Source organism: Momordica charantia, assembly GCF_013281855.1.
Source record: "Momordica charantia cultivar OHB3-1 chromosome 4 unlocalized genomic scaffold, Mcharantia_2.0 BLBB01000004.1, whole genome shotgun sequence".
Lineage (NCBI taxonomy): Eukaryota > Viridiplantae > Streptophyta > Magnoliopsida > Cucurbitales > Cucurbitaceae > Momordica > Momordica charantia.
In genome coordinates, this window is record NW_028275162.1 from 26,822,341 (window position 1) to 26,835,750 (window position 13,410).

General features: G+C 37.4%; 3 protein-coding genes across 3 annotated transcripts; all 3 read left to right on the forward strand.

Moving 5' to 3' along the window:
* Positions 1–5,174: 5,174 nt before the first annotated feature.
* On the forward strand, positions 5,175–6,071 carry LOC111006146 (metalloendoproteinase 1-like). Its single transcript, XM_022277915.1, has one exon. The coding sequence runs from the start codon at positions 5,175–5,177 to the stop codon at positions 6,069–6,071; it is 897 nt and encodes a 298-aa protein (XP_022133607.1).
* Positions 6,072–7,718: 1,647 nt separating this feature from the next.
* Positions 7,719–8,641, forward strand: LOC111006147 (metalloendoproteinase 1-like). Its single transcript, XM_022277916.1, has 2 exons — positions 7,719–8,133; positions 8,220–8,641. The coding sequence occupies exons 1-2, from the start codon at positions 7,719–7,721 to the stop codon at positions 8,639–8,641; spliced, it is 837 nt and encodes a 278-aa protein (XP_022133608.1).
* A 2,710-nt stretch (positions 8,642–11,351) lies between these two features.
* LOC111006148 (metalloendoproteinase 5-MMP-like) lies at positions 11,352–12,260 on the forward strand. The gene has a single exon (XM_022277917.1). It carries the CDS (start codon positions 11,352–11,354, stop codon positions 12,258–12,260), a length of 909 nt encoding a protein of 302 aa, XP_022133609.1.
* Positions 12,261–13,410: the final 1,150 nt, after the last annotated feature.

A 13,410-nucleotide genomic window follows, 5' to 3' on the forward strand; every position in this document is an offset into this window, starting at 1 on the left:
TCTATTTATAGGCGAGGTTCTTAACAATGTCCTCGACAAGGTCTCAACGACTTTTAAGATAACCGTGAATCACGGAGCGCTATCATGAAGTCTGTCGGAATATAAGGCTAAACCGAAGACGTCCAAGTCGGTTCAACCAAAGATTGGGAACAAGACACAAAGGAAACTTGGTTAGTTCGGCCATAATTGGACGTTGGCTCGGTATCAAGTCTCCATACCGAGGTGATGAAACTAGGCCTTTGTCAACTCAAAGTCACATGTAGTTTTCCCCTCCAATCGGGATATGCCACGCTTGAGGTAAAAAGTCACCCCAACAATATATGTATGTGAACAGATTTTAAATTTCTTTTAATAAGTTAGCGATATAACACAATTGTGAAAACAAAAATTGAAAGTTGAGAGATTATTAGATACAAAATTGAAAGTTAGACCTAAAGACAACACAAAATTTGAAAGTTAAAAAATATCAGAAGATCCTGTTAGACATAAAATTAAAAGTTCGTGGACCTATGTGATACTTTTAAAATTTAGAAAACTATTAGCATAAAATTGAATATTGAAAGAGTTATTAGACACTCTTAAAGTTTTGGTACCTATTTAAAAAAAAAAAGTGAAAGTTGAAGGTTTATTGGGACACAAAATTGAAAGCGGAGAAATTAACAAAATAAAATTGAAAATTTGACTTACTAGACATGCATTTTGAAATTTAAGAATATGTTAGCCGGTACGATACACAAAGATTTAGGGACTAAACTTATAATTAATTTAAACCTTAAAAATAAAATTCCACCTAGACGATAAGGATGTTTAAATCCAAATACGAAATCAAGCCAGAAAAAGAAAAAAAAAATCCCTAACCTAGACGATATATATCATGGATTTTCTCGTTTCATGCATCCTAAAAGAAGATAAATTTTTTTTTAAAAATCTGATAACAATATTTCAAAATAGAGAGAATTAAAATATCTAATGAGTAACGAATAAGGGCAATAATGATAAAAGAAAAATTGAAAGACGAAATCTTTTTAGAATATAGTATATGGGGTAGAAATTCAAACTAACGATATTTTAGTTCCATATAGATATCTTAATCTATTAAGTTATATGCTTAGCTTGGTAATTAAAAAATTAAAAATAGAACAACCAAACCCAAAATTAAATGCACATCAAATAATATATATATATATATATATGTTGCAAATGCCAACATGAGCTTAGTGGTAATTGGCAACGTCTGCACGCAGCTTATTATCTCATTTATGGCAATTCCTCCGCGGTCTTATAACAGTGATTTGGTCGAAATTGGTGCTGTTTACATCATCATCTCAGCTAACAACATGGTAGAATTGGGTGGAATAAATTGAAAATAAACTTATGAAAATATGGCCAAGAATAAGATCAGTACTACTGTTGACCATCCCAGCTAGCTCCGATTTTCCAATAATGTATTCCCAAATTCAATAGTTTCCTTTCAACTCCTTAAATCAAGCCCTGTGACAGTGGCTCATTATTCCCTTCTTTTCAGGGTTCGTGAGATGTGTGATCGTAGATTTTCATTTTGTAATCATAGAATTTTCATTAAATGAATATTATAACCGCTGGGTTTCTTCTCTAAAAGGGCCCCAAAAACTCCACCCATGCACATCCACCTTCACATTCCTCAACAATGGCTTTTAAATTACGTCTCCAACAACAAGCACTACTAGTGACGTTCCTAACAATTCTGGCCTCATTTCACCTCACGTGACCTTGGCACGTGATCTTCGCAAGCCCAACAAAGTCCACGATGTCAAGAGTTACCTTTGTTAAGAATTCCACATCGAAAAGAAATGGGACCTTACACTAGTTTATAATAGATATGAGCTACTCCTCTAATTGCCAATTGGTTTTGAGATGAAATTTTGATAACCTTCAACATTATGGGTAGTTGGCAAAAAACAATGTCGACACCAATGACAATGCCTTGAAATCCGCCATTGAAAACTATCAAACGTTGTTCAACCTCAACGTCACTGGGGATGCGGATGTGGAGACGTTGGCCCAAATGTCCCTTGGCTGAGTTCGACATCGAATCCGTCGCGCTGCTTGAATCGTTAAGGATCCCACCTGCCTAACAAGGGTTTATAATAGACATGGACTACTTCCCTCATTGCCAATTGGTTTTGAGATGGAACCCAATGAATGTTAATATGGTATCAGAGCTCAAAAAACGTTCAAACGAACAACTGATCCAAAAATAGGATCCGACCAAGATCGATGAACCAAAAGAGCCACGATCTTGAAGGGGCATGTTAAGGATCTCACATTGAAAAGAAAAGGGACCTAACAAAGATTTATAATAGATATGAGCTACTCCTTCTCTTGTCAATTGATTTTGAGAAGGAACCCCATGAATATTAATATGAAGGACAAGACTGCAGTCATGTGGCTTGACTTAGACCCCAGTGTCACCAATTCTAAATGATCTTTACTTTCCTTATGGGAAGAAATCTTAATTCTTCATCCTCGTGGCCTCCAAATCACATCGTTTTTGTAATTATGATGTACCTTCCATTTCTCTTAATTGAAGTACCATTATATAACCTCCTTTTTTATATGTTTTTCACATACTTTTAATGAAATAGTTTCGATATCTTAAAAAAAACGTTAATAGCATAAAATATAATATGAATTTTAATATTTGAAAAAAAAATTGAAAAGTTACCGTTATGGGAGAAATAAAGCTAAACTCGAGCTAAACACTACTAGCAAGCTACAGACACACTTAAGGGGAAGAAATCCCACCAGCAAATGAGAAATTCAAGATGAGCCGAAATTATAAGAAAAAAGAAAAGAAACCTAACTTTGAAGCCTGACAGATGAGTGATGGCACGGGGTCTGACCAACCAAGACCCAACACCGAGCCATCAGGTGTCAGCGTTGACAAGTTGTCGGGTCTGTGCCCAGTCAATGAGGTTGAGTAACAGACCGATTGTCTTTTCTCCTTACATCCGGCCCATGATGTGCTACATCCAATAAATGTGTAGAGAGAATATAATATGGATTCCTATAATAGAAGACGGAGAACTCAACCCTAGAGGTACCAAAAACCCTATTCTAAACTACACCATTGTTCAACCTCCAATTCTAAAACTTAAGCATCAAAGTGTGTGCTGAGCTAGCACCACACCGCTAGTCTTCTCTGTTTTGTAAGTCAATGTCGAGTCTCTTTCGTGCAATATTTGGTCAACCATCCAATCAGATTTATACATCAACATTACTATTTTACTCTCACATCTCGGGGTGGAAGATTTTGCAAGCTGTACAAGAGTATTAAATTTTCATGAGCATTCTATATGTCCATGAGTTCAACATCAATATCGCAATATTGACATTGATGATTTAAAACTTATTCTAAAAAAGTGAGATGTTTATTTGCTAATTTAAATATTTGATGTAAGTTTAGTTATTTTTATATATTTTTTTCTCGAAAATATCGATCGAAGTCAAAATATATTTGATATTTCAATCGATAGTTTCATAGAATTAAGATTTCGATATTTCAATCCACGTGGACAATTAAAATGTTTTGCTTTCACACACTTCTGTTATGTTAGAATATTTCCGAAAGGCAAATTAATGTGTAGGATTCAGTGCAAAGTAAAATATATAGTAGTTGAAGAAAGGAGAGGACTGTGGTTCCAATGTACGTTGGATAGGGAAGTTGAGATTTTTTTGAAAATGGAACACTTTGACCACTTTCATGCATTGGATAAAGACGTAATTTCAATCTTATTCCCAGCTTAGTCCTTTAGACCGAGGCTCCTTGCTTTACAAAGCGTGGTTTCCTTTAAAGTTCAAGAATTATATGGTGGGCTAATTTTTGTTTACTTGGTTATCGTTCATGCCCGCTCGTTATGTACCTCTGCCCGCCCCAACACGAGTCATTGGGAAGTAAAATACTTCTCTTAAAGGCCGAGTTTGTCTCTCAGTTACGTTTGGTTCAAATTCTCAATTTGGGATTGATTTTTGCACATCCCTTATACACAAAGAAACATGTTCATCTTTAATCAAGCTATCGGTAAAGTTTTATCAGTAGGGTTTACAAGTTCGAATATAATATAAAAATTATAATTAATGAGAATAAAAAGGAAGGTGCACATAATTATTGAAAGCATATATTATGCTTCATATCCAACAAATAATTTGAAAAAGAAAGGGGTGGTTAGCCACCATCACTAAAATTTTGACAAAATTTTATTTATTTTTAAAATACATAAAATTTTATCTTCTTGATTAAGCATTCCTCTTTCTTAATTATTGTAAAAAAATTAACAGTGGGTGCATCGTGGGTAAGCATCTAAGTAATTTTCTTTCCTTCGAACAATACTGATCCACCTTCAAAGGGGCTTGAGAAAATGAATTTTTTTACCCTCTTTATCACAAAATGCATTTACCAATTACCCAGGCTTAATATTTCATTTGAACTCTTTCGAATTTCTTTCAACTTATTTAGGACTCAGACAAAAAACAAAAATGTGGGATTTAGTTACAAATTACACTTATACGCGACACTCATAAAAATATTATTTTGAGTGTGTTTTTCCAGCCATTCAAACCAGCCCCTGCGCGTGCGCAAAGGAGGGCTTCAGTGGGCAGGGACGCGCACAGGAGGCCACGATGGGCAAGGCGTGCGCTGAGGCTTTGGTGGGCGTTGGCCGCGTGTTTGCGCAGCCCCACCAGGCCCTGAGGGCGCGGCCACGCCCACCATCTCCCACCTGCGCGCGCCAAGGCCCACCAGCGCCCCTCCGCGTGCCATGCCCACCGTCACCCCTTCCACGCACATGCCAAGTTCGATAGGGATATGGGCACAACTCACCCTTCGCATGGATCAAATTAGTTTAATCTCTAGTGTGTCAGCAAAGCATTGATCGAATTAGTTTAAAAAGCTTCCATTAAAAAGATCAAGATTTATTTCTGTAGGTATATATCTATAACTATATAAAGTATAACATCCATATTTTTTAAAATTACTATGAAATCTGGTCCAATATATATAGAAAATTAAGAAAGCTGGATTTTCAAATTATTCAATTTTCATGCATGCATAAACAACTCACCCTTCGCTTTCTTCTTCCTTTAAAAAGGCCCCAAAATCCAAAGCCATCTTCACAATATAATTTCTTACGAAAACAATGGCTTTCAAATTCTCTCTCCAACTCCAAGTACTATTCCTGCTTCTGGCCTGCATTGCACCTCACGTGATCTTAGCACGTGATCTCGGCACCCACAAATCATATCGACGTCTATTTCCTCAATATCTCGAAGGCAGTCGCAAGGGCCACAACATCCAAGGAATCCACGACGTCAAGCTTTACCTACAACGTTATGGTTACATGAGTGCCAATAGTGTCCAACCCAACGACAATGCCTTCGATGACGCCTTGGAATCGGGCCTAAAGAAGTACCAACAATTCTTCAAGCTTAACGTGAGTGGCATTTTGGAACGGGAGACGTTAGTTCTGATGTCCCAACCTCGATGCGGGTGTTCAGATATGTTCGACGCTGAGAATCATGAGGTTAACAAGGCCAACACTTCTTCTCACTATACATTTTTTCCAAGAAATCGAAAATGGCCTGCCAACAGGCACTACCTGACGTACGGATTCATCCACAACTTCCCGACAAACTTCATGACGCCGGTGGTTCGAGCGTTTGAGGATTGGGATTTCAACACGCTGTTCAGTTTCACGCAAGCGCCGCACGTCCAAGCGGCTAACATCGTGCTGAGCTTCGAGAGAGGGTATCACGGCGATAGGTTTCCGTTCGACGGAAGATGGGGAGTGTTGGCGCATGCATTCGGGCCGAACGACGGGAGAGTTCACTTCGACGCGGACGAGAATTGGGTGGTGGGGATGGTGGCTGATGGGTTTGACGTGCAGATGGTGGCGCTGCATGAGCTAGGGCATGTTCTTGGCCTCAAACACAGCGCCGACAGTCAAGCCATCATGTGGCCCTACATGGAGCCCAATACGGTCAAGGGCTTGAGTGGTGATGATATTGAGGGAATTCGTGCCTTATACCAGTCCTAGAACTTACAAACTATTATTCTTTGCCTAAACAATTTGGAATGCACTTCGAATAAGATTGCTACACTACACAACACAACACATGCTTGTTATCTTTTATTTACCTTGAAAATAATAAAGAAGCTTAATTAGCATTTTTCCTTTTCACTAATTGTTTGATTTAGATAAATTGATGCGTGGATACAAAAATTATACTTAAGAGTGTTATTCACAATATGAGGATGCACGGTTTTGGTACCGTTGAAGTTTGATCGAGATAAAATACTTGAGAGAGTTATACACAATATTTGGCTCCTCGGTCCTCATGGATGAGGACTTTCTTGTCACCATTAAAAAAATTAACAGTTCATTATTTAAAAGGAAACGTCTATCTTTTTGCATTTCTTTCTATATCTTTTAGTATCTGAGTTTTGAGGTGGGGTCTATTTGGTTCTTGGAGTTTCAAATATGACACTTTAATACTTAAAGTTTGAAAAATGGTTCTAAATAGTTCCTGAACTCATTTGACTATTAATTGAACTGATGGTGGCAATGATCGAAGGTTCCACTTACAACACAAATGGATTATTTTTTCTTTCTTAATTTTTCGAAATCGATGTTGTGTGGCTAGTGCAGGATTTGAACCCATGATCTCATAGTAGGTGATATCACAAGGCCTAACGTTCTTACCATTGCGCTATCCCTAGATTACACACAAGTGGTGGGTTTTGAGTGAGTGAATTTTTTAGTTTCAGATCTGAAACATAGTAGAGGTGGGCAGCCCATGGAGCGCCGTGAGGAAGGTGACGGCGAGCAGCAAGTGGCGGCGCGAGAAAAATCTGGCGAAGGAGAAAGCTTACGAAAAAGAGAGGGGAGAAGGAGAAGGGAAGAGAGACAAGGAGAGTAAAAAGACCACTTTAAATAATATCAAAATAATTTTTTGCCAACTCATCTAATAATACCAAATCTGTATTACCAATTACACCGCATTATTTTTTTTAGTTAATTAACAGTCAAATAGTCAAATAGTTGAGGGAACTTTAGAACTATTTTAAAGTATTCTTTTCTTTTTTCTTTTTTTTTTAATTTTGGAGACTAACTAAACACCAACCTTAAAATTCAAAGACAGAAAAATGTATTTATATCATAAAAATAATATCTCCAAAGTGTGTTTTTCAAACCATCCCACCCAAGAGAAAAAATATATTTCAATATACAAAGGTTTTAATTGAATTTTTCCAAGCTGTGGTGAACTTATCAATCTTTTTTCTGATCAAAGAAACTACACGTGCACTGGAAAAAGAAAAAAAAAAGTATCTATTGATCATAGACATCAAATCAACTTACTGTTAATCCAACATGTCATCTACGATCTAACATTTCCAAAGATGGTATTATACAGAAAACTTAGTTCACAAAGCTTCCAATTAAAGAGTATCATATTATTTCCATAGATATACATGTATATAAAGTATAACATGGTAGTGAAAGATCATCAACTTAATGACATTACCATGAAATCCGTCCCAATATAGAATTAAAACACACAGCCGACTTTTCAAACTATATATCCATTTTCACGTGCGTGCATGCACATAATAACTCAACCCAACCCTTTAAAAAGACCCCCAAATTAAAATCCAAGCCATCGCCCACACATCAAATCAAAATATGGCTGAGTTCAAACATTCTCTCCAGCTCTCCTTGATCTCTTTCATCCTCCTGGCCTCCATCGCAGCTCACGTGACGTCGGCACGTGATATTCACAATCACAGTCACGACAAATCATCCCATATCATATTCTCTCAAAATCTTTTAGGAACCCGCAAGAGCCACAACATAGAAGGAATCCACGACGTCAAGACTTACCTCAAACGCTATGGCTACTTGACCCATATCGGCAGCCAGCCAGGCGCCTTCGACGATGACTTGGAATCCGCCCTCAAAACATACCAAAAATTCTTCAACCTCAACGTGACCGGAATTTTAGACAAGGAAACGTTAAGCCTAATGTCGCAGCCCCGATGCGGGGTTCCAGATATTTTCCAGATATTTTCCACAACGAGACGGAGCATCTCCACATGGGGTCTCACTACGCCCTCTTCCCGGGGAACCTAAAATGGCCAAAGTCCAAATACAACCTGCGGTACAAGTTCATCCACGATTACCCAGAAGGGTTCAAGGATCCAGTGAGGAAGGCTTTGATTCTGTGGTCTGCGTACAGCCATTTCGGGTTCACAGAAGCTGGCAGGGACGAGTTGGATGACATTAAAATAAGCTTCGAGAGGGGCGCGCATGGAGATAGGCATCCGTTCGTGCCTGGAACGGGAGTGTTGGCACATGCGTTTGCGCCAACAGATGGGAGATTTCACTTGAACGTGGACCAGAAGTGGTCGGTGGGGGCTCAAGAGGGTTATTATGATGTGCAGTCGGTGGCACTGCATGAGATTGGGCATCTTCTTGGCCTCGCCCACAGCAAAACCAAAGAAGCCATCATGTGGCCAGTTATACCCACCAATTTTGTCAAGGGCTTGTATTATGACGATATTGCTGGACTCGAGGCTTTATATGGATTTCCTTATTTTCAACATTAACCATTTCAATGCAAAATTTCTAGTACTACTATTCACACTATTCTAAAATATTATTTTTATGAATAATAATAAATAGAGGTAGTATGAGAAATACAAACCTCTTTTTATCTTCTTGTGATTTGATTTTATTTATAGGTCGGAGTTCAAATTCCTACCGTCACATTTTATATAAAAAAAATAAAAAGTAGCTCTTTTGGGATTAAAAAAAGTAGTAGTTTTTGTTCTTTCATGATGAGATTTGATTTAAATCGATCGGCCAAAAACCTACTCGAATCTTATTAAATTTAGGAAATTTTTAATGGTTGATAATGGAAAAATACTTAGTTTTTAACCCGTAAGGGTCTATCTCCATCCTGAAGACTATTGAAAAAATGACAGCTTATTATTACTTAAAAAAATTATTTGTTTCACATTTTTGTTTAAGGGCAAAATAGTTCATCACCAATAAAGATGTAAGCATTTTCCATTTATAAATGAACAATATTTAGAGGGGGAAAAATTGGTAGTTCATAGTTTAAAAAACAATTTATTATTTATTATTTATATTATTGTTGTTGACGACGAATTTTGGAAAGGTCTACGTGTCCCCCAAACGACTAGCTTTGCCAAGGATCAAATGAGTTTGCAACCAAAAAACTCGACGTCGGTGCCCGCCTAATATACTCCAACGCTCAAGTTAGTAATTAGACTAAGAAGTAAGAAAAGATACCTTTAGGGTTTTAGTGATAGATTTTTCACTTACTTCGCAAATGTGAGGGTCCTTCCCTTTTATAGGCTCGGATGAGAAATGGCAGGGGTGCGCCGAACTATACGGTGCCTCACTGGGAGTGTACGCTCCCGACAATCAGTGAATGACACCTCCAGTTGCAGGACTGAAGCAGGTTTGTCCATTCGACACTCTGGTTTTTCTTCCTTTTCTACCTCTCCAATCATATTTTTCATCTAAAAAATTTGCTTCATGTCCCTGCTGTCACTAAGAATCTTATTAGTGTCATATAAAGTTTTCTTTGAATTTCACCCTTCATTTTGCCTTCGTAAAGGATCAAATTACTGGCATGGTCCTACTCCAAGAAACAATTCGTAATGGTCTATATACCTTCCAGCTGGACAAATGCACTCCCATAAGTCCTAAATGCTGTGAATCACTCCTCATCGTCGTCTTTTCCTTCTGGTAACTCCATGTCTATTGCATATTTGTGGCATCGGAGGTTGGGTCACCCATCTCCTTTAATTGTAAACCAAGTTCTCAAACAATGTTTTGTGTTTAGCTCAAATAAAATTTTCTCATTTTGCAAATAAAATTTTCTCATTTTGCAATGCATGTGCTATTGGTAAAAGTCATGCTTTACCTTACACTTTATCATCAACTTCTTATACAACTCCATTACAACTCATTGTCTCTGATTTATGGGGTCCAACACATAAATCTTCACGTAATGAATTTCATTATTTCATAAACTTTGTTGATGTTTATTCTCACTACTCTTGGATTTATTTTCTTCATAATAAGTCTGAAGCATTTCAAGCTTTTCTTACCTTTAAACTTCATGTTGAGAAACTTTTTGGTACCTCCATTATTCGCTTTCAATCTGATGGTGGAGGTGAATTTAAAACTTTCACTCCTTTTTTAAAAGCAAATGGTATTGAACGTCGCTTTTCCTATCCATATTCTTCTCAACAAAACGGAATCATAGAACGAAAACATAGACATATAGTCGATATTGGCCTTACACTTCTATCCCATGCCTCTTTGCCTTTAGAGTTTTGGGATGATGCATTTTCCACTGCTGTTTTCTTAATTAATAGGCTTCCTACACCAACTTTGGATGGTTTTAGTCACTTATTGGAGATTCTTTTTAAATAGAAATCAAACTATTCTTCCCTGAAAGTATTTGGTTGTCTATGCTTCCCTTGTCTCCGATCCTATAATAATCACAAACTTGACTTTCTTCTGTTCCATGTACTTTCTTGGGCTACAGTAATATTCACAAAGGTTTCATGTGTCTTTCTTCAAGTGGTCGCGTTTATATGTCTCGAAATGTTAATTTTGATGAAATTTGTTTTCCCTTTTCTACAACATTATCTCCTCAACCTTCTTCCTCCATTTCCTCCTCTGTTACCTCTTCTATTTCTTTACTTGTATCTCCCACTACCTCTTCCATTTCAGATTCCCCTTCCCCTGTGGTGTTCCATTACCCAATCACAATCCCCATCTAATGTTTGCTCCCCCAATCACTTTTCCACCCCAAATTATTCATCCTCCTCCACAGAGCTATCTGCTCCTGCTGCTACTTGTATTAATGAACCAAGTCCCACTATCACTGAACCAAGCTCTACTGGTAATTGTCATCCTATGGTAACTCGGGTCAATAACGATAGATCTAGTGTGTGTCATTCTTTGATTAAATTAATTCAAAAAGTTTCCACTAAAGATCACGAGAAAGAAGATTTATTTTTATAGATATATATCTGAATAAAGTATAACATGTAATTAGCTAACAGATCAAAAAACTTAAATTACTTACAATGAAATCTTTCTCATTATAGAAAGTTAAGAAAGCTGCATTCTCAAATCATTCAATTTTCATACTTGCATAACAACTCACCCTTGCCTTTCTTCTTCCATGCAATTGTCCTTAAAATCCCCCAAAATCCAAACCCATCTTCCACACACAATCCTTTACATCTCTCAAGCAATTTCTTATGAACAATGGCTTCTAAATTCTCCCTCCAAGTACTCTTCCTAGTCCTCGCCACCGTCGCACCTCACGTGATCCTAGCACGTGACCTCCACGGCCACAAATCATATCCACGTCTATTTCCTCAACATCTTGCAGGAAGTGACAAGGGCAACACAATAGAAGGAATCCACGACATGAAGATTTACCTACAACGTTATGGTTACTTGACCAATAATAATAATGTCGAAATTACCAACGACAACGGCTTCGACGATGTCTTGGAATCCGCGGTGAAAAAGTACCAAAAATTCTTCAAGCTTAATGTAAGTGGGATTTTGGATGCGGAGACATTGGACCTAATGTCCAAGCCTCGATGTGGGGTTGCAGATTTCTTCACCAAAGACAACGAAGATGAGCAAGAGCATCATAATCTCCGCGTGAACGGTTCTCATTACACTTTATTCCCAAACAGGCAAAGATGGCCGGTTTCCAAGTACCACCTAACGTTCGGATTCATTCACCAATTCCCACGAGAGTTCATCGCGCCCGTGGCTCGAGCCTTGAAGAGTTGGGATTCGAACACCATGTTTAGTTTCTCACCAGCAGCGCACTGGCCAGCCGCTGACATCGTACTAAGCTTCGAAAGAAGGGACCATGGAGATGGGGCTCCTTTCGACGGGCTAGGGGGAATTTTGGCGCATGCGTCGGGGCCGAACGAGGGGAGAGTGCACTTCGACGGGGACGAGAATTGGTCGGTGGGGGTGGCTGCTGATAGGCTTAACCTGGAGATGGTGGCGCTCCATGAGCTTGGACATGTTCTTGGGCTGGGACACAGCACCGTCAAAGAGGCCGTCATGTGGCCGTACGCGGGGCTCGGTGAAGGCAAGGTCGTCTTGCATCCTGATGATATTGCGGGAATCCGTGACTTGTACAAGTAGAACAATTTAATTAGCTAAACAATTTGGACGATCTTTGAATAAGCTAATTGGCTACACAACACCTGCTGGCTGCTTGTTATCTCTTTTCTTTTGTTTGACAATAAACAAGCTTAGTTAGCGTTTTTATTTTTCACAATGAGTGAAATAAATTGATGCACATTCAAGATTAGAGTTGAGAATTGATAAAGGAAAGCAAAATCCAACTCTATACGGGTTAGGAAAAAAATACACTTTTGTTCGTAAGATTTGAAGTAAATATGTCTACTTGATATCAGTAGTTTTAAAATTGACATTTTTTGTCTGAGAAATTGTTGTAACAATTAAACTGGTGATTGTATTTTTGGTGATTTAGTAAATTATAGTAATTCAATAATTTTTTCTTAATGATGACATTTCCCTCTCTTTTTTCTTTTTCCTTTCCAAATGCTTTTCCTTTCCTCCTCTGTTGAGGTTCACCACCAGTCGTGGCCTCCGTCCTTATATTTTATATAAAAAGTTTTGTTTTGTATCCTTTTGAACAAACCTAAATGTTAAATTATAATAGTTTGGTTCCTAAGTATTGAGAATTATAAGTATTTCCTAACTTTTAATAAATCAAATAGATTTCATAACTTTCAATTTTGCATTTAATAGATCTCTAGCTTTTAATTTTATGTAAAATACATCCTTAATTTATTAGACCATTTTTAAAATTAAAAAATCTATTGATCCAAGTAAGATATATATATATATTTTTAAGTTTATGAACTTAGTAAACATTGATTTATTACACAATATCGAAAGTTCAAAGAAAAAGTTTTTAATTTAACCAATTTAATATAAAAATACATATGCTTAATTATATATCATCGTCTTCAAAATTATTTTTGTATAATCTCCTAGTCCCTGACATAAAATATTCTAGTATTGCTATTGCTCGCGAGTTAGCCTACTATTATAAAAGAGGTTTTTGTTTGTGTTGCAACTGGTGTCACTTAGCCTACTATTGTTGTAGCACAGACATTGCGAGACCCTTCACTATCAATAATGTATTTACTAATTACCACATTTTTTCATTTTGAGTTCTTTCCAATTTCATCTTTAAGCTTAGACCAAACCCAAAAGATGGGATTTTAACGAAATTAATTACGGTTATATGGGACACCGACTC

Coding starts and splice junctions, on each gene's coding strand:
- LOC111006146 (XM_022277915.1), top strand. CDS start 5,175: ATGGCTTTCAAATTCTCTCTCCAACTCCAAGTACTATTCCTGCTTCTG.
- LOC111006148 (XM_022277917.1), top strand. CDS start 11,352: ATGGCTTCTAAATTCTCCCTCCAAGTACTCTTCCTAGTCCTCGCCACC.
- LOC111006147 (XM_022277916.1), top strand. CDS start 7,719: ATGGCTGAGTTCAAACATTCTCTCCAGCTCTCCTTGATCTCTTTCATC. Junction 8,134..8,219: donor ACGGAGCATCTCCACATGGG/GTCTCACTACGC, acceptor ACGATTACCCAG/AAGGGTTCAAGGATCCAGTG.